The sequence below is a fragment of the Hyla sarda genome, chromosome 10 (assembly GCF_029499605.1).
Source record: "Hyla sarda isolate aHylSar1 chromosome 10, aHylSar1.hap1, whole genome shotgun sequence".
NCBI classification, from domain to species: Eukaryota; Metazoa; Chordata; class Amphibia; order Anura; family Hylidae; genus Hyla; species Hyla sarda.
This window is the reverse complement of record NC_079198.1, coordinates 133991445-134013148: the sequence shown is the minus strand read 5'-3', so window position 1 is coordinate 134013148 and position 21704 is coordinate 133991445. Positions and strand designations below refer to the sequence as shown.

The 21704-nt window shown below is 44.0% G+C and overlaps 1 protein-coding gene across 5 annotated transcripts in view; it reads left to right on the top strand.

The window, feature by feature from the left end:
• The window catches only part of ARHGEF16 (Rho guanine nucleotide exchange factor 16), a 60963-nt gene that overhangs the window by 13283 nt on the left and 25976 nt on the right, over nt 1–21704 (top strand). For all 5 annotated transcript variants that reach the window (XM_056544576.1, XM_056544575.1, XM_056544577.1 and 2 more), the window contains 3 exons: nt 5954–6553; nt 10630–10684; nt 19577–19746. In XM_056544576.1, coding sequence (XP_056400551.1) covers nt 5999–6553; nt 10630–10684; nt 19577–19746 — 780 coding nt within the window. In that variant the 5' untranslated portion in view covers nt 5954–5998. The remainder of the gene's footprint in view (nt 1–5953; nt 6554–10629; nt 10685–19576; nt 19747–21704) is intronic.

Sequence of the window (21704 nt, the reverse complement as noted above, 5' to 3'; positions counted from 1 at the left end):
ATGCCTGTGCAGACTTTGGCTGGGGACATACTTGCAATATGCAGATAAGCGGCTTGGCACCTCCTTGTAAACCGGGGCATGTCTGCAGTTGTAAATGTTTTTGCCCCCCCCTTTCCAAAAATAAGCCGCAGCCCCCTTTCAGTACCGCAGTGTTTCCCAACCAGTGTGCCTTGAGCGGCTGGAAAACTACAACTCCCAGCATGCCTGGACAGCCTTTGGGAAACAAACAAACACCACAGTACATGATGCAAAACTACCACTTGTCCGGGCATGCAGACATGATGCAAAACTACAACTCCCAGCATGCTTGGACAGTTTTGCATTATGTAATGTTGTGTTTCCCAACCAGGGTCCCTCCAGCTGTTGCAAAACCACAGCTCCGAGTCCCAGCATGCCTGGACAGCCAAAGGCTCTAAGGGCATGTTGGTAGTTGTAGTTTTGCATCACGTAATGTTGTGTTTCCCAACCAGTGTGCTTCCAGCTGTTGCATAACTACAACTCTCAGCAGGCCCTTAGAGCCTTTGGCTGTCGGAGCATGCTGGGAATTGTGATTTTGCAACAGCTGGAGGCACCCTGACTGGATCAATGGCAGCAGGTGTGTTCTGTCCCTGCAGGGAGGGTGAGGGAAATTCTATGCTTTTAATACAAAAAAATTCCCCTAAGGGGGGGGGGGTTGCGTTTATTTTCACCGTATTTGTTCACAATGTCATAACCGCCCACGTATCGAGCTGTATTGTCCACCTGTGAATTATACCTTTGCACATAGGGTGTAGCCCCGGTATAAAGGGTTTGAGCTGTAATCTGAGATCCTGGTTTAAGGCCTTGAGTCACTTTAGAAGAAACCAGTTATACGAAAGAGAGAGGATTATGGGAAACCTCCGAGTGTACGGGACCTGTAACCCCTGGTCTCCAATACATGTTGGGATTTATCATGGTATATCTATATATTCACTGTTGGATGGGGGTCCCTTGTGCCCATCAGGTGGGCTCCCACCCTTCACCAGTGGCTTTATGGTGTTTCCCAACCAGTTGTCTCAAAACTACAAATCCCAGCATGTCCAGACAGCCAAAGGCTGTCTGGACATGCTGTGATTTGTAGTTTTGTATAACTTAATGTGGTGTTTCCCAACCAGAGTGCCTCCACTTGTTGCAAAACTACAACTCCCAGCATGCACACACTTAGGCTCTCTGGGCATGCTGGGAGTTGTAGTTTTGTATCATGTAATGTTATTATGGACGTGCACCGAAGAAAAGTGCAGGTTTCCTTACTATGATAAATAAATTGGGTGTATTTATCTAATATGCCGGTTTTATACCAAAGGTCTCCAAACTGTGGCCCTCCAGATGTTGCAAAACTACAACTCCCAGCATGACCGGACAGCCAATGGCATGTTGGGCATGCTGGGAGTTGTACATTTGCATCATGTAATGTGTTTCTTTCCCAAAGGCTGCTGGGAGTTGTACTTTTGTATCTTGTAATGTTGTGTTTCCCAACCAGGGTGCCTCCAGCTGTTGCAAAACTACAATCCCCTGCATGCCCGGACAGCCAAAGGAATGCTGACAGAGTATAGTATATTGGCTTTTCTATATGCCGGTTTTATTCCAAAGGTCTCCAAACTGTGGCCCTCCAGATGTTGCAAAACTACAACTCCCAGCGTGACTGGGCAGCCTTCAGTATGGAAGCCTATGTTGATGGCTGTCTAGGCATGCTGGGAGTTGCAGTTTTAAAAACATCTGGAGGGCCACAGTTTGGAGACCACCGCTCTATACAGATCTCTGCCTATTCCTGCACCATAATTATTGCTGAGTATATGCGACCAAACCCAAACCTGGGGGCTCGGCCATCGATAGTATGAATTTCAAAAGTCCAGGATGACAGTCTTAGATCTTCTAGGACCGTATCCATCTTTTCCAAGCACCTGGGGCACTGTGGAGGCGTCACTAATCCATGCAGTCAATGGCAGAGCCCCCAGGATTGGGTTTGGTCACATTTACTGTAATTTCACCCAACACTGATTATAACTAGAGATGAGCGAACTTACAGTAAATTCGATTCGTCACGAACTTCTCGGCTCGGCAGTTGATGGCTTATCATGCATAAATGAGTTCAGCCTTCAGGTGCTCCGGTGGGCTGAAAAAGGTGGACACAGTCCTAGGAAAGAGTCAAATTTACTGTAAGTTCGCTCATCTCTAATTATAACCTTCATTATTGTACACGCAGGATGTTCGTTCCATAAGAAATACTGTAAAGAGATTAGCTCCAAAGTCACCTCCCAGATGGGGACATCTCCTGCTCTACTGATGGTCTGTTATCATATCAGAATCTATGGAGGATTCTTTTGTCCCTCCAGTCCTGGGAACAATTGTGGAATTCTAATTCTAGATTTGTAACCAGGACGATGAGGGTTGTTGTCCCCATTTGGCTGCAATGACTCTGTGTTGTATCCTGTGTAACAATGTTGCAGAGTTTCTGTTTTGAAAATGTTGATACATTGTAGCAGGAATCTGGGATATAACGTAACGCACAGCTGGAATCGAACAGCTGCAGCAACTCTTTTTCTATTATATATATATATATATATATATATATATATATATATATATATATATATATATATATATATATATATAATTTTTTATTTTCCTTTTCCTTATTTTTTTTTTTTTATCCGAGCTTGAATCACCCGAATTTGTAGGCGAAAAACCGTGAGTGACCCCCCAACCTTCCAACTGGAAAGGAAAGTTAGGGAACTGCATGCGATAAGAATGGCACAAGTGACCAGCCTCCAGCTGTTGCAAAACTACAACTCCCAGCATGCCCAGACAGACATGCTGGGAGATGTAGTTTTGTATAATGTAATGTGGCATTTCCCAACCAGGGTGCCTCCACTTGTTGCAAAACTACAACTCCCAGCATGCACACACTTAGGCTCTCTGGGCATGCTGGGAGTTGTAGTTTTGTATAATGTAATGTTGTGTCTGTTATATAGGTAAGGCAAAGTTTATTATGAACGTGCAGGTTGCCTTACTATGGTAAATAAATTGGGTGTATTTATCTAGTTTTATACCAAAGGTCTCCTAACTGTGGCCCTCCAGATGTTGCAAAACTACAACTCCCAGTGTGACCGGACAGCCTTAAATATGGAAGCCCATGTTGATGGCTGTGTAGGCATGCTGGGAGTCGTAGCTTTAGAAACATCTGGAGGGCCACAGTTTGTAGGCCACCGCTCTATACAGATCTCTGCCTATTCCTGCACCATAATTATTGCTGAGTATATGCGACCAAACCCAAACCTGGGGGCTCGGCCATCGATATCAGAATCTATGGAGGATCCTCTGGAGGACATATCTACTTATCTTAGTGTCCTACCATTTATATAATAAGGTCCCAGTGTTAGAGGGGCAAACTGGGTAATTGTCAGGGGCTCAGAATTCGACATTTAGCTCTGGTGCCGAAGGCTGTCCGGGCATGCTGGGAGTTGTAGTTTTGCAACAGCTGGAGGCATCCTGGTTGGGAAACACTGGCCTATGGCCTACAAAAAGGGGGCACCATGGCAGGAACAATAATAGGGGCAGCAATGGCCACAGCAAGTTGCTGGAAAGGTGAGAATCAATAACCACCAAAAAGTGGGATTAAAGGGGTACTCCACTGGAAACCTTTTTTATTATTACTATTATTAATTTTTTTATTTTTTTTTAATCAACTGGTGCCAGAAAGTTTAAAGATTTGTAAATGACTTCTATTTAAAAATCTTAATCCTTCCACTACTTATCAGCTGCTGTATGATCCACAGGAAGTTCTTTTCTTTTTTGGATTTCTTTTCTGTCTTGTCCACCGGGCTCTCTGCCGACACCTCTGTCCGCGTCAGTAACTGTCCCGAGCAGCATAGGTTTGCTATGGAGATATTCTCGTGCTCTGGACAGTTCCCGTTATGGGCTTCAGGTGTCAGCAGAGAGCACTGTGGACAAGACAAGAAAAGAAATTCAAAAAAGAAAAGAATTTCCTCTGTAGCATACAGCTGCTAATAAGTACTGGAAGGACAAATTTTATAAGAGTTTCAGTGTGAGATGAGCTATGATTGGCTAAGGCTGCACCCACACCACCCCTCAGCCACCCTCAGGTGTCCAAAGTCTGTGCAAGAGACTGGGGGAAATGTGCTCTGGACAAGAAGGGAGACACCTAGTGGCAGTTAAAAAAAAAAAAGAAAAATTAAATAAAAAAATAATAAAACAAAGAAATCTAAATTATTTTTTTTTTAAACAAAGTACATTAGAAAGATATTTTAAATTTACCATAAGGAGTGCAATAGCAAAAATTTGTTTTAATGAGAGCCCATTTAAATAATTGTCTACAGCAGTGGTCTCAAATTGTGGCCCTCCAGATATTGCAAAACTTCAACTCCCAGCATGCTTGGAGTTGAAGTTTTGTAGCATCTGGAGGGCCACCGTTTGAGACCACTGGTGTATAGTGAAAGTGATGTCATTGGGAATAACCTATATCACTGCGGAGGTGAAGTTGGGACACGCTCCAGATCCTTCTCGCATTCTCTTCCTTGTTGGTATTTTATCAGCTGATAAGTAAGCAGCCCGGATAGCCGCTCCCGATATAGGATTTATTGCTCTTGAGTCTAAGCTTCAGTTTCGTTCTAGGTTTATGGTGTCCCTGGCGGGATGACCAAATATGTGTATCACGGTATTTTTGTAACTTATGGCGGTTCCACAGTATATAACGGTATTTCTCTCCCCCCCCCCCCCCCCCAAATCATGTGACCTGCCAGCGCTGTTCTGCTCCCCCACCACCACCAAATCATGTGACCCGCCAGCGCTGTTCTTCTCCCCCCCCCCCCCCCCAATTAATTATCAGCCCAGCAGGGTACTACTCACATGTGTCACCCGCAAGCACTGCCCTCCTCCTCTTTATTGGGGGCCGCCGGCGATGGAACTCTATACTGTACGCCAGTGGTCTCCAACCTGCAGACCTCCAGATGTTGCAAAACTACAACTCCCAGCATGCCCGGACTGCGAACGGCTGTCCGGGCATGCTGGGAGTTGTAGTTTTGCAACAGCGGGAGGTCCGCAGGTTGGAGACCACTGCTGTACCCTGTATCCCTATGCCTGGGCTGCAAAAGATAAAGAAAATAAACTTTAACTTACCTACGTCGGCCTTACGCCGGGGACGGGAACGTCGGACAGCCATCAGCCTATCACCGGCCGGAGCGATGTCCTGCCCCGGCCAGTGATAGGTTAAACGCACGTCATGTAAGAAGTCGGCCAGAGCTCCTTACATGACAGTGGGCTCAGCCTATCACTGGCCGGGGCGGGACATTGCTCCGGCCGGTGATAGGCTGACAGCTGTCCAACGTTCCCGTCCCAGGCGTAAGGCCGACGTAGGTAAGTTAAAGTTTATTTTCTTTATCTTTTGTAGCCCGGGCATAGGGATACAGCGTACAGCAGTGGTCTCCAACCTGCGGACCTCCAGCTGTTGCAAAACTACCACTCCCAGCATGGCATGCTGGGAATTGTAGTTTTGCAAAATCTGGAGGTCCGCAGGTTGGAGACCACTGGCGTACAGTATAGAGTTCCATCGCCGGCGGCCCCCAACAAAGAGGAGTAGGGCAGTGCTTACGAGTGACATATGTGAGTAGTACCCCGCTGGGCTGATAATTAATTGAGGGGGAGCAGAACAGCGCTGGTGGGTCACATGATTTGGAGGGGGGAGCAGAACAGCGCTGGCGGGTCACATATGATTAGTTCCCTGATGTGGGGACAGCACAGCGCTGAGCTGATAATTCATTCCCAAGGGGGAGGGGCCAAACCGGTATTGCGGTATGGGAAAAATACATATCGTGCAGCCCAAATATTTTGGTATTCGGTATGAACCGGTATACTGCCCAGCACTATCCCTTTGTAAAGAACTTCACTTCAGGACTAATTTTTGTTTTCCTCTCGACAGCCGAACTACATACATCCGTTATAACAACCTTCAACACAGATCGCCATGTCTCACCGGTACTCGGACCCGTCGGTGGGGGAGAAATCTTTCCTTCTGTTGGAGAAGAACAAATATCTGGACCTCAAGAACAACTCCACCTCACATTCCTCAATACAGAAAAAGACTGTGAACACCATGGATAACGCATCTTATGTTCCCGATCCGAACCCATCTCCAGTGGAGGCGCGGAGGATTATACTGAGCACGGAGAGTCCGGCTGCGCAAAAGCTTGGCACCCAACAAATGATCCCAAAAAGCTTGGCCATTGCCTCCAAAACCAAAGTCCCGAGACATCATAGCTTTGCCGCAACAACCTTCAGCAAGGAACTTGCCCGCAATGAACCTAAGCGGGTGTCTGTTCCTGATATCTGTCTAGACTCCCCAGAGGATGAGCCTGAAGGTGGGGGGACATTGAAACGAAATTTGAGAAACCAGTCCTACAGAGTGGCTATGAAAGGTTTTAGGGATGAGGATTATGAGCCTCGAAAGCCAATCTCCTCCTTAAAGCCTGTTTCAGAAGATCCAAGTGCCCCGCCTCCGAGGAGCCCCGGAAGATCTAAGGTGCATATTACATATTGATGTATTTATTGCTAATATTATTATTATTATTATTATTAATATACCCAGTGGCAAAGAAGGTGCCCATATTTTTGAGGAATGGTGTTGCTGATGATTGCGGGGCAGGATTGGGTGGTGGACAAATTTACTACAGACTACAAAGTCCCCAAAGAAATGTGGTGACGCCAAAGTTGGTGTGGGATGGGGCAGATGGTATAGCCGAGGGGCAAGGTGTTATTAACCCCTAATGTTCGTGATGCCAGAATGTTTTTTCCGGTAACCACCCGAACGGTAGCACCCCTATTCCAAGGTTAGGCAGAGCAATAATAGTCCAAGACCAGGTAAGGGTTAACGGTAGCTTTACTGAGGTTAGGCAGTTGTTAGTCTTCACAGCTAGGCCAGAATCCCAGAGAGTCAACCAGTAACACGGAAAGGGCCTTGCAGCTTGCTGGGACTTACAGTACTTTTGGGTCAGACTTCAATTCAGCCACTCTGACTATAATTGACTTGACTAGTGACTTGACTTTGGTAGAGACAGCAGACATAGATGAGATGACTTACTGACAATGTGGCTGGTGTGCAGGCTTTATGGCCTCCAGGTACTGGACACAGGATCTATGATGTCTGTGTAAGAGAGAGTTTGTAATGGCTGCCCCTATTCTGAAGGGGGGGGGGCTGAGAAAGAAGCCCATAGGTCAAGCTGCAGGTCAGGTGGTCAACTGGTGCTCTCTGGGTAACATAACACATTATGTGAACATAACATGTGATACCTCCAAAGGTCGTTCATACTTTATACACATAGTACATAACATTATACACAGTAACACCAGCTTCAATACTGGGGGAGACTCTGCAGGAGAGCCCCTGGGACAATGAGGGACTCAACCTGACAGGGCCTAAGTGCTGTACAGGGTTATATCCTGTATTGGGACATTACAGGAAGACTAAGTAAAAGGTCACTGCAAGTGTGAATTGCTAAATTATTGGCAGTCAACAGTAGTTTCGCTTTCCAAATGCTTGGAAGGCGGAACTACTTTTTCTAGAGTGAAGAACTCTATCAATGCTTGAGATTCGGTAATACGTACTGTATACTTGCTGCAGACAGCTTTTCGTATATACACTTATTGACAAAAAAAAGTAATACACCTGACAGGAGGCTCTAGTATTAAGTTGGGTGTCTCTAGCCTGGATACCAGATGATATGGTTGGGATTCATGGAGGTATACAGGTTCTGTATGGCATCCTGCGCCACATTTGTTCACAGATGTTACAGCCGGTAGGTTGTAGGTTGCTGAAGTTGGTGCCATAAATGCTCGCTTGGTGATAAGTCTGGTGAGGGGCAGCCAAGGAAGAGTTAGGCTAGGACCACACTACAAAATTTCCGCCTGCAATTCCGCTTTGACATTGCAGGCAGAAATTCCGCTTACTAAAATGTATAGTGTAGTGAATGGGTTTCCGTTCACATATTCACACTTGGGAATTTGTAAAGTGGAATTTGTGAACGGAAAATGCGCTTGAAAATTTCTGCCTGAAGAATGGCGTTGCTCATTCTTCAAGCGGAAATACTCGCAGAACACTTTGTAGTCTATTGGAGATTGCAGTGTCCACGCGGTCCTAGCTGCCTGCTGGCCGCACTCGGAATCTCCAGGCGGAAATTTTCTGCCCAGAGATTCCGTAGTGTGAACCTAGCCTTATAGTCTGGTGGAGACATTCCTGGGAAACCCTTACTGTGTGCGGACGACCATTATCCTGCTAAATATAGCAGCTGGAGGCCATGAGAGGCGGCACCTATCACTGAGTTGTTAAAGAAGTACTGCAGCCATTATACAACTTATCCCCTATCCGCAGGGGACCACCTGCGACCTCCTGTTGGGGGCCCCGACTCTACCCATGCAGAAGACATGTTGGCTGTAGCATGATGCCATTGCCAACACTCCCCCTCCATGCATCTCTATGGGATAGCGGAGATGCAGTCAGGGCCAGTTTTAGGCTTAGCATGGCCCTGGACAAAATCAAAAGTGGGGCCCCAAAAGTCATAATAGTGCACTAACCAGACTTGTACAATAACTAAAAAGCTATTGAAAAGTCGCATCAAAACAAAAAATGGTACCGATAAAAACTACAAATCACAGTGCAAAAAATGACCCTCATACATCTCCAGAAGAGTTATAGGGATCAGAATAGTACAATTTTATATTTTTGTATAGTTCCTTCCCACATTAGGTTGTAGTTCCCCCACATTAGATGACAAATATTCTCCGTACTGAACTCTACCTATGCCTGTTGCAGGAGCTCCATGGGTTATTTGAAGCAGATCTCCCAGCCGATTCCACAATGCGGGTGACATTAGAGTGATTTTTTGGGGGGCTAAGGCAGTGTGGCGTCATGTTCCTCCAACCACTCCATAGTGATCGGAGCCCAATGATACGGAGGATTGTCCTGTTGGAAGATGGCGCTGTGGTCAGAATAGATGTGGGTGCAGATGGTCAGGTAACAGGTCCCTGTATCTTCATTGTGGTTTTATGATCAATAGTACTTGGGCATTGTCAGGCCATAACACTTCCACCTCCGGCCTGTTATACCCCAATTGGTACACCACAGGATACAGCTTCATGCTATCTACACCAGATGCAGACCAATCCATGTGAATAAGCAGGGCATTGGTCTTGTCACTCCAGACGACCTTCTGCAATATGTTGAAGGTGACCCTATGGCTTTCCTTGGCCCCATGCAAGGTGTTGTTTACAATGACGCAGAGTTGTCAGGGCCACCCAGGGATAGCTCTCCCTATAGGCAAAATAGGCAGCCTCCTAGAGTGCCCTCTTGATGGGGGACGCCGCTCTGCCTGCCGCAAGAAATTTAGAAAATCAGCATCCAAACCACTTGCTCAGCCAGCAGCAGGGGGAGGAGGTTTGTTACAGTGTGTCACCCCAGTATTGAGGTGGAACATGTCAAAGGGTGGGCCAATAGGTGGAGTCAAGTGGGTGACAATATTAGCTATTGCCTAGGGTGACGTAAATCCTTGCACCAGCCCTGGGGCCACCCTTGTCCGTCTTCAGCTATTGAACCCCAGTTGATGTTAGGGACGTTTCTTGGTTATTGTGGCACTTTGTCTTGCTTGTTGGATCAGCTGGTCCATCGTGGTTCAGTATTTAATCGCTGATATACCAAATGTGCCATCTGACTCTCTCCTCTTGGATCAAGCACATGTGGCCGCTGTCAGATGTCTTTCCATGGTTCATCCATCCTTGGTACACTCAAAAATACTGGCACCACATCTCCAGGCCCAAAGACACTCAAGTCGCCACGTTAAAGGAGTAATCCGCCCCTAGACATCTAATCACTTATCCAAAGGATAGGGGATAAGATGTCTAATCGTGATCTCCCTGCTTCACCCGGCATTCGTTTAGAGCATCCGGTGCAGCGCCGGAAGCTCTTGACGTCATGGCCGCGCCATGCCCCCTCAAGGCAAGTCTATGGGAGGGGGCGTGATGGCCGTCATGCCCCCTCCCTTAGACTTGCATTGAGGGTGTGTGGCCATGACATCACGAGCCTCCACCCCGCATTGCCAGTCATCCGGCACGGAGAGAAGCTCGCTCCATGCAACGGATGTCTGGGGTGCCGCAGCCGAGATCACGGGGGTCCCCAGTGTCGGGACCCCCGCGATCAGACACTTTATCCCCTATCCTTTTGGATAGTTGATAAGATGTCTAGGGGCAGAATACTCCTTTGACCCATGACTGGTACATGTTGCTTTTGTGGTGTGGAGTAGAGGTCCACACATTATCTGAGCACTAATCGTGACCCGTCCACCACTTGGTATCACAAGATGGCAGCAGCCAGTTGTTCCTCATACAGTGATCGTTCAGTGTATATACCATTGTACCATTGACTTTGGACAATCGTACACACATCCCCTCACATTAACGTCCTAAATAGTGCAATATGTTCAGTCCCACCCACAAGTCATAATATGCAAATCTGCATTGCCCGCACCCCAAATTAACTGGACCATTTGGGGGTATGTTGCACATTGCAGAGGCCATGAGGATAATAAATCTGCATTATTTTTATTATAGAAAACATTTGCCAAGAAGAAGTTTCAGAGGAACACAGCGGGCTCGTTTAAAGATGGTGAGTAAAGGATAATTGTAGAGTAATTAAGATGTAATATAATAAATTCACTAAATGAAATCCTTCATACAGAGGGAGATGAATGGACGAGACGTGATCGGAAAAGAGGAAACACAATTATGTTCTATGGGAGTCGGTATAAATAATGCAACAAGTCATTAACACTGCTGAATATTTCATATAGCGAGAGCTCAAATATATGATCAGAGATTGGTGTTAATTCAGAACGAGAATGTATCTCTAGGAGCTATACATACTGCTACCCTATATACAAGGATATAACTACTATAACACTGCTCCTATATACAAGAATATAACTACTATAATACTGCTCCTATATACAAGAATATAACTACTATAACACTGCTCCTATATATAAGAATATAACTACTATAATACTGCCCCCTATATACAAAAATATGACTACTATAATACTGCTCCTATATACAAGGATATAACTACTATAATACTGCCTCCTATATATAAGAATATAACTACTATAATACTGCTCCTATATACAAGAATATAACTACTATAATACTGCTCCTATATACAAGAATATAACTACTATAATACTGCTCCTATGTACAAGAATATAACTACTATAATACTGCTCCTATATACAAGGATATAACTACTATAATACTGCTCCTATATACAAGGATATAACTACTATAATACTGCTCCTATATACAAGGATATAACTACTATAATACTGCTCCTATATACAAGAATATAACTACTATAATACTGCCTCCTATATACAAGAATATAACTACTATAATACTGGCCCTATATACAAGAATATAACTACTATAATACTGCCTCCTGTATACAAGAATATAACTACTATTATACTGCTCCTGTATACAAGAATATATCTACTATAATACTGCTCCTGTATACAAGAATATAACTGCTATAATACTGCTCCTATATACAAGAATATAACTGCTATAATACTGCTCCTATATACAAGAATATAACTACTATAATACTGCTCCTATATACAAGAATATAACTACTATAATACTGCTCCTATATACAAGAATATAACTACTATAATACTGCCTCCTATATACAAGAATATAACTACTATAATACTGCCTCCTATATACAAGAATATAACTACTATAATACTGCCTCCTATACTCAGGAATATAACTACTATAATACTGTCTCCTCTATACAAGAATATAACTACTATAATACTGCTCCTATATACAAGAATATAACTACTATAATACTGCCTCCTATATACAAGAATATAACTACTATAATACTGCCTCCTATATACAAGAATATAACTACTATAATACTGCCTCCTATATACAAGAATATAACTACTATAATACTGCCTCCTATATACAAGAATATAACTACTATAATACTGCCTCCTATATACAAGAATATAACTACTATAATGCTGCCTCCTCTATACAAGAATATAACTACTATAATACTGCTCCTATGTACAAGAATATAACTACTATAATACTGCTCCTATATACAAGAATATAACTATTATAATACTGCTCCTATATACAAGAATATAACTACTATAATACTGCCTCCTATATACAAGAATATAACTACTATAATACTGCCTCCTATATACAAGAATATAACTACTATAATGCTGCCTCCTCTATACAAGAATATAACTACTATAATACTGCTCCTATCTACAAGAATATAACTACTATAATACTGCTCCTATATACAAGAATATAACTACTATAATACTGCCCCCTATATACAAAGAGTTGATACTTTTGGCCTGGCAGGTTAAATCATTGAGTCTTTGTATATTATTATTATTATTATATTGGAGTTTTGTTTCGATCTTCGTGTAGTAACTTGTAGCTGTAACTTTTGGCGCTGAATGTGTTTATACAGGAGAAGATAGAGCCGGGGTCAGGTGAACATCCGCCACCTCCAGCCACATTCCTCCTTAGGATTATATCTGTTTTAGCCGTTCCTGTTGCAGACAGTGATTGTCCTGTGTCTGGGTGGAGTGATCTGTGTCCTGTACTAAACAGTCCCCCCCCCTCCTCCCCATAAGTCGTCGTTCTAGGATTCCCCTCCAGGCGGCCCCATAGATTGCAGCATTGTGTACTGGGAAACATTCACACAACACACAACAAGTCCATGTTTATCTGTCCCCATCTATCTGGGAGGAATAGTATTGTTTATCCTCAGACTTCTGGTTTATGAATAGAATGCCGGAGCTGCAGTAAAGACTTCTCGGGGTAAGGGAGGATAGAATTGGCGCTAACCAGGACAGGTGCAAGAGATGAGGTAAGGGGGAGAGTGGTTTATTTGGGATAAAATGCGACGCATTTCACCACGCAAGCGCGGTGAAATGCGTTGCTTTTTATCCCAAAATAAACCGGGTTCATATACGCATCTCGTAAACGCATTTTCCCACGCTTGCGCAATTTTATCAGGTGATGCCTGATGAAACCAGGCAAGCGTGCTGAAACACGTCAAATTGTATCCCAAATAAACCGTTCTCCACCTCATCTCTCCTACTTGTCCTGGTGAGCGGTGATTCTATCCTGCCTTACCCTGAGAAGTTGGTGCTGACCAGGACACGTACGAGAGATGAGGTAAGGGGGACAACTGTTTATGTGGGATAAAATGCGACGCGTTTCAATGCGTCACATTTTATCCCAAATAAACTGTTTCATATACCGCAAGTGCGGTGAAATGCGTTGCATTTTATCTCAAAGAAACCGTTCTCCACCTTACCTCATCTCTCGTACTTGTCCTGGTCAGCACCGATTCTATCCTGTCTTAGGCTGCATTCACACCTCGTTTTCAACCTACGGTTGCCGGATCCGGCTGGGGGAAGGGAAAACCGGGCGCTCCCGTACCCCAGCCAGACCAGCGTTGAAATCCATTTACTTTAATGAGATGACCGGAGTCAAACGGTGACTCTGGTCGGCTCATTTTTGACCCGTATCCAGTTTTGTGACCGGACCTAAAGCCGTAGTATACTACGGTTTTAGGTCTGGTCAGGAAGCGCCCAGTTTTCCCCTCCCCCAGCCGGATCCGGCAACCGAAGGCTGAAAACGAGGTGTGAATGCAGCCTTACCCCGAGAAGTCGGCACTGACCAGGACAAGTACGAAAGATGAGGTAAGGTGGAGAACGGTTTATGTGGGATTAAATGCAACATGTTTCACTGCACAAGCGCCATGAAATGCGTCACATTTTATCCAAAATAAACCCGTTTCTAAATGTGTTTTGTAAACTCTCTTCATCACGCTTGCGCGGTGAAACGCGTCACATTTTATCCCAAATAAACCGTTCTCCCCCTTACCTCATCTCTCGTACTTGTCCTGGTCAGCGCGACTCTATCCTGCCTTACCCCGAGAAGTCTTTCCATTGAAGTGTTCACCTGTCAGGAAGGCTGCAGACGGGACCCCTCCATCTCATCCACGCGTACCATTGTTGGGTGTGAGCTCACACAACCACCTGCGGTACGGGTCCACATTGTCTATTGTGTGGATTACTTGTTGGCGGTATTACGCTATGGCGCACTCTTCCATTCTCTCTTAGAGCTGCAGTAAAGACTGACAGCCACAAGGAGGCGATAGTAGAGGAGGAGTAGGATAGAAGTCCACACAGCACTGCAGATTTATTCTGCTCAGAGTCTGGGACAAGTGGGTGACAACCCTTAAGTGCGGTCAGAGACGTTACCGAATGTAGGAGAGAAACTCTATAAAATGTTCAAAAAGAGTCCAGACATATGAACGACCTGAAGTGAGGGGGGTCCTTATACACGTGAGTAGTGTTGAGCGGCATAGGCCATATTCGAATTTGCGATATTTTGCGAATAGATGGACAAATATTCGTCATATATTCGTTAAATTTGCATATTCGTAATATTCGCGTTAATTTTAGCATATGAGAAAATTAGCATATGAGACAAATTAGCATAAGTGAAAATTCGCACGCCAGTCTCACCCAGTAGTATTAGAGCCTTCTTTACACCACACAAGCTGGAAGCAGAGAGGGGTGATCACTGTGATGTGTACTGTGAAAAATATATATATATAGATACGAATATTCGTAATTGCGAATATATAGTGCTATGTTTGCGAATAAAATTCGAATTGTGAATATTCGCGAGCAACACTACATGTGAGGTGTGCCAACTCAACAGTAGCGCAGTACTTTTCTTTTTTTTTTACATTGTAAGCGAGCAGCGGCGCCCTGCAGAACATCGCACTCTGGAATGTTTACTGGAGCCGATTCCTGCTCCTCCTGCCAAGTGTTGTATTTCACAGCAAGTTATTTGTGGTCCTGTTGTGACCTTTTTAGGAGAAGAGAAGAAGAAAAAATCACTTTCTTTTAATGCCCGAACCTTGAAGTAGTGCAGTAGTAAAAAATAAATAAATAAATAAAAACAACTTTTTGACTAAAACACAACGGAATTTGTGCGGAATTTGCCCGGAAATGGCTGGAAAAACCCTTCACTTCTTTCTCCCCCAATTCCGCGCGCAATTCCGTGCAAATTGTGCGTGAATTGCCCACGAATTTTGAGCGAAAATAAAATTCTTTCTTTTTTTCCGACCGTAAATTTTTTGGCGTGAATTACTCTTGATTTACTCCGTGTGAACGCTCCCTAATATGGAACCCCAGTTAGTGATACCACCACTCAGTACTGTGGCTAGAGGGGTTGCAATTGCGACCGGGCCCCTAAGCTAGGAAGGTTCACAGGTCTGATTCTCCTCACTAGGGCTCATTTCTATGATCAGAACTCTGTGTGACCATACAGTCACAGCTGCACAGTCCTCTCTATACCCTCCCTGCACTGATCTCTATGGTCATACAATTACAGCTGCACAGTCCTCTCTATCCCCTCCCTACACTCATTATGATCAGAGAGAGAACTGTGTGGTCATATAGTTACATCTGCACAGTCTTCTCTATCCCCTCCCTGCACTCATCTCTATGGTCATACAATTACAACTGCACAGTCCTCTTTATCTCCCCCCCCCCCCCCCCCTGCACTCATCTCTGTGATCATAGAGAGAACTGTGTGGCCATTTAGTTACAGCTGCACAGTCCTCTCTGTCCCCTCCCTGCACTCATCTCTATGGTCATACAGTTACAGCTGCACAGTCCTCTCTATCCCCTCCCTACACTCATTATGATCATAGAGAGAACTGTGTGGTCATATAGTTTCATCTGCACAGTCTTCTCCATCCCCTTCCTGCACTCATCTCTATGGTCATATAGTTACATCTGCACAGTCCTCTCTATCCCCTCCCTGCACTCATCTCTATGATCATAGACCGAGACCCTTTTACTGCTCTAGACCACCATGGAGGTGGCGGGACCATACACCATTACACCAGGGCCCATGAGCCTTTTGTTATGCCCCTCACCTTCCATTGGATTGAGATGTGTGAACTTTGTTCTTCTTGCTTTCTCACAATTCGTTCCCATCCTCCCTGTTCTCTCCTGTGGTCACATGGTCGGCCGGTGAGGTCGCAGAACAGGTTTTCCTCCTCTGTGTTGAGTAATTCTCCACCTTTTCACCTTCAGATCCAGTATTTCAGTGTATATGTTGTTCCCATTCGCTTACTGTTACAATAGATAAGTGTAGATATGTGTATTGCTGCATGATCAATGGGACCTCCACTATTCTCATGAACGTAGGGGCCACAGTATGTGACCTAATGCATTTTGAGAAAGGGAAAACTTAAAGGGGTACTCTGGTGGAATACATTTTTATTTCTTTATTTTTTTAAATGAACTGGTGCCAAAAAGTTAAACAGATTTGTAAATTACTTCTATTAAAAAAATCTTAATCCTTCCAGTACTCATTAGCAGCTGTATGCTACAGAGGAAATTATTTTCTTTTTGAATTTCTTTTTTTTGTCTTGTCCACAGTGCTCTCTGCTGACACCTCTGTCCGTGTCAGGAACTGTCCAGAGCAGCATAGGTTTGCTATGGAGATTTTCCCCTCCTCTGGACAGTTCCTGATACTGGCATTAGGTGTCAGCAGAGAGCACTGTGGACAACACAAAAAAGAAATTCAAAAAGAATAGAATTTCCTCTGTAGCATGCCGCTGCTAATAAGTACTGGAAGGACAAATATTTTTTAATAGAAGTCATTGACAAATCTGTTTAAAGGGGTATTCCAGGCCAAAACTTTTTTTTATATATATATATATATATATATATATATATATATATATATATATATATATATATATATATATATATATATATATATATATATATATATATATATATATATATATATATATCAACTGGCTCCGGAAAGTTAAACAGATTTGTAAATTACATCTATTAAAAAATCTTAATCCTTCCAATAGTTATTAGCTTCTGAAGTTTTCTGTCTAACTGCTCATTGATGATGTCACGTCCCGGGAGCTGTGCATGATGGGAAAATATCCCCATAGGAACAGCACAGCTCCCGGGACGTGAGTCATCAGAGAGCAGTTAGACAGAAAACAGCAACTCAACTTCAGAAGCTAATAACTATTGGAAGGATTAAGATTTTTTAATAGAAGTAATTTACAAATCTGTTTAACTTTCCGGAGCCAGTTGATGTATAAAAAAAAATGTTTTGGCCTGGAATAGCCCTTTAACTTTCTGGCACCAGTTGATTTTAAAAATAAAAATAATAATTTTCACCTGAGTACCCCTTTAAGACTCCTTTTTACTCTCAGGATCTGTCTCAGAGATTAGACCCCACCAATGATAACATGATAGGATATCTTAAATAGGGAGAACTCTTTAGAGTGGCGTTTCCCAACCAGGATGCCTCCAGCTGTTGCAATATTACAACTCCCAGCATCCCCGGACAGCCAAAGGCTGTCCGGGGATGCTGGGAGTTGTAATTTTGCAACAGCTGGAGGCACCCTGGTTGGGAAACTCCACTGTAGAGGGTTGTTTCAACGACCAGAAAGCCTGTCTATAGGAGCCAAGTGTCTTGGAGAAGGTGGATTGGGATGTATGAAGGGTTTTCTACCGGTGGTCTCATAAATGGTGCAGCGTGCTGGTATCTGATGGGCAGGCCAGAAGACCCTTTAGTTTGGATCTTGGTGTTGTCCCTTTTTTTAAAGGGGTACTCCGGTGGCAAACTTAAATCAACTGTTGGCAGAAAGCTAAACAGATTTGTAAATTACTTCTATTAAAAAAATCTTTACCCTTCCAGTACTTTTTAGCAGCTGTATGCTACAGAGGAAATTCTTTTATTTTTTAATTTTTTTTTTTTTTTTTGTCCACATTGATCTCTGCTGACACCTGATGCCCGTATCAGGAACTGTACAGAGCAGGAGAAAATCCCCATAGCAAACCTATGCTGCTCTGGACAGTTCCTGACACGGACAGAGGTGTCAGCAGAGAGCACTGTGGACAAAACAAAAAATAAATTAAAAAAGAAAAGATTTTCCTCTGTAGCATACAGCTGCTAATAAGTACTGGAAGGGTAAAGATTTTTTAATAGAAGTCATTTACAAATCAGTTTTAACTTTCTGGTGCCAGATGATTTTAAAAATAATAATAATAATTTAATAATGTTTTTCCACCGGAGTACCCCTTTAACAGGATGACTTATATTAGTATATTGTAACATGGCATCACCAGCACATTACTGTATCCAACCTTGCCCTTGTGTTCTGGGTGTATACCAGGGACATCTGTTGGCACAAGCCGTGAACCCTTGTTGAATGTGTTTGCCATGAGGGCCGCCCAGACCGCAGGAGGCCCCAACTAGAACTAACGTAGGCGATGCCCTCCCAAAATAAGACCTAGACACCCCACCTGTACTCTATGGGTGGAGTTGTCTGCGGCTCATACTCATTATAGACAGGTACTTATTGCCTATTGGCACAAAAGTCCTAAGCCTGTAAATCACTTGTTGGCACCAAGACAACAAAATAAATTGGAGAAAAAAAAGGAACAAATGAAGGTGAAGAGTGGACGTGTCTGCAGGTTATTAGGGTTACAGTGCCGAATTATATAAAGAACCCAAATTGGTCTTTGGAGCCAACCGGATGCTGGAGGGGTCCATTAAAGAGGTATTCCGATGGAAAACATTTTTGTAATTTGTAAATTACTTCTATTTAAAAATCTTAATCCTTTCAGTACTTATTAGCAGCTGTATGCTACAGAGGAAATTATTTTCTTTTTTAATTTCTTTTTTGTCTTGTCCACAGTGCTCTCTGCTGACACCTCTGTCCGTGTCAGGAACTGTCCAGAGCAGGAGAAAATCCCCCATAGTAAATCAATACTGCTCTGGACAGTTCCTGACACGGACAGAGGTGTCAGCAGAGAGCACTGTGGTCCGACAGAAAATAAATTAAAAAAGAAAAGAACTCTGTAGTATACAGTCAGCTGATAAGTACTGGAAGGATTAAGATTTTTAAATAGAAGTAATTTACAAATCTGTTTTAACTTTCTGGCACCAGTTGATTTAAATAAATAAATAAATAAATAAATAAATGTTTTCCAGTGGAGTACCCCTTAAAATTCCAAGATGGAAAATTTTTCGAGTTCCTCTTTGATGGTTCCCAGTACAGATTCCTTTGTATGGCGGTGTCAATCTCCTGAGTCTGAGATGTTAAATTCAACACTCGGCTACAATATTACTCCAGTAAATGAAAACCATGAGAGGCTATAGGGGGAGACTGTCAGACCGACCATGGAACAGAGCGCAGCAGAGGAGAACGTGGTGCTGGGGGTCCTCCGGAGGCTTTCTGTCCCCGGGTCGACCTGGGCGAGGAGAGACAGTGTGACGGTCAGATTCCTGTCGTCTATTAACAAGACTGTGGAAGAGAACTGTGACAATATCAGGGAGTTTACAGAGGGTCTCTCCGTGTTCCTCACCCGTCTTTTCTCTTCAGACCCCAGATTGTACCAGGAATACAAAGAACGGGGGCTCAGCTCCAACAATCAGGAGTCAGATGATGACCTGCTGGATGACGGCCCCGTCCAGGCTGGGCCCCAACCTGATGACGCCATCGTGGTGAAGAGTTATCGACCTGCTCAGCTCATCTGGAGCCAGCTCCCACAGGTAACGTCCTCTTATCTGCATATACATATAGTGGTAATTGTAATGTGAGAAATTCTGAGAAGGGGTCTTCACTCCTCTGAAAGGGGTAGAAAAGATCAGCTCTGGTTGTAGCATACTGTGGTGTTAGTAGAAATACCTGATCACATCGTGACGCCAGGGCACTGTTAACCTATACACGGTCAGAGCTTGGAGACAGCTTCTCCTGGGCCAGACACAGGGAGTAAATGAGCGCAACGACGTCAGGTTATGGATAACGGTCTTTACTGCGTCTGTGCAGATGGTATTACACATACAGATGGCTTTAGGTGAGAGTGCAGCGTAACTCCTTGGAAGCCTTGTTGCCTTGCTGAGACTTGTGGTGCCAAACAGTGTAACCCCTTAAGGACTGATCCCTTTTTCGCAATTCTGACCACCGTCACTTTACGCATTAATAACTCTAAAACGCTTTTACCGATTATTCTGATTCCGAGATTTTTTTCGTGACATATTCTCATTTATGTTGGTGGTAAATTTTCGTGGTTGCTTGCATCCTTTCTTGGTGAAATATCCCAAAATTTCATGAAAATTTTGAAAATGTAGCATTTTTCTAACTTTGAAGCTCTCTGCTTGTAAGGAAAATGGATATTCCAAATAAATTTTATATTGATTCTCAAATACAATATGTCCACTTTATGTTGGCTTCATAAAATGGACATATTTTTACTTTTAGAAAAAATTAGAGGGCTTCAAAGTAGAGCAGCAATTTTCAAAATTTGCATGAAAATTGCTAAATCTGAAGGGACAGATGTTACAGAACTACAACTCCCAGCATGCCTGGGCAGTCTAGGCATGCTGAGAGTTGTAATTTGGCAACATCTGGAGGGCCAGCGCTTGGGCACCACTGTAACAGTGGTCTCCAAACTGTGACCCTCCAGATGTTGCAAAACTACAACTCCCAGTATGCCCAGACAGCCTTTGGCAGTCTGGGCATGCTGGGAGTTGCAGTTTGGCAACCAATAGGAAGGGCAGCAGTAAATATCGCTTACTGACACCTTCCTTTCCCCCCCCACTGTCGCTTCCCTACCTGCGCCGCTGATCTCCGCAGTCTCCATCGATGATCTTCGGTCCCCACGGCATCTTCTGCACAGGTACAGGCCACCATCTTCTCCCCTTGTTCTGCCCGACATCCAGGGGTGAGCAGAACGGGGGGTTTTCATGGCAACCCCCTGTCGTGCACTGCCATTGGTCAGAACTCAGTTCTGACTAATGGCAGGGGATAGGAGGAGATCGTAGCACTGCGACCTTGCACCTATCCCTCAGGATGATCTGGGCTGTCACTGACAGCTCCGATTATCCCTATTTTCCGGGTGATCGGGTCACAAGAGACCCGATCAGCCCGGAATAGGAGAACATCGCATGTCTGAATTGACATGCGATTTACTCCAATCGCCGACATGGGGGGGTCTCAGGACCCCCCTCGGCGATGTGCCGGGATGCCTGCTGAATGATTTCAGCAGGCATCCCGGTCCGGTCCCCAACCGGCTAGCGGCGGTAATCAGAATTCCCACAGGCGTATCCATACGCCCTCAGTCCTTAAGGACCTTAAAACGAGGGCATATGGATATGCCTGCCGTCCTTAACAGATTAAAGGGGTACTCCAGTGTAAACTTTTTTTTTTTTTTTTTTTTTTTTTTTTAACTGGTGCCAGAAAGTTAAAGGGATATTCCAGGCAAAAACTTTTTTTTATATATGAACTGGCTCCGGAAAGTTAAACAGATTTGTAAATTACTTCTATTAAAAAATCTTAATCCTGTTCCAATAGTTATTAGCTTCTGAAGTTGAGTTGCTGTTTTCTGTCTAACTGCTCTCTGATGACTCACGTCTCGGGAGCTGTCCAGCTCCTATGGGAATATTCTCCCATCATGCAGGGGATATTCTCCCATCATGCACAGCTACCGTGACGTGACATCATCATTGAG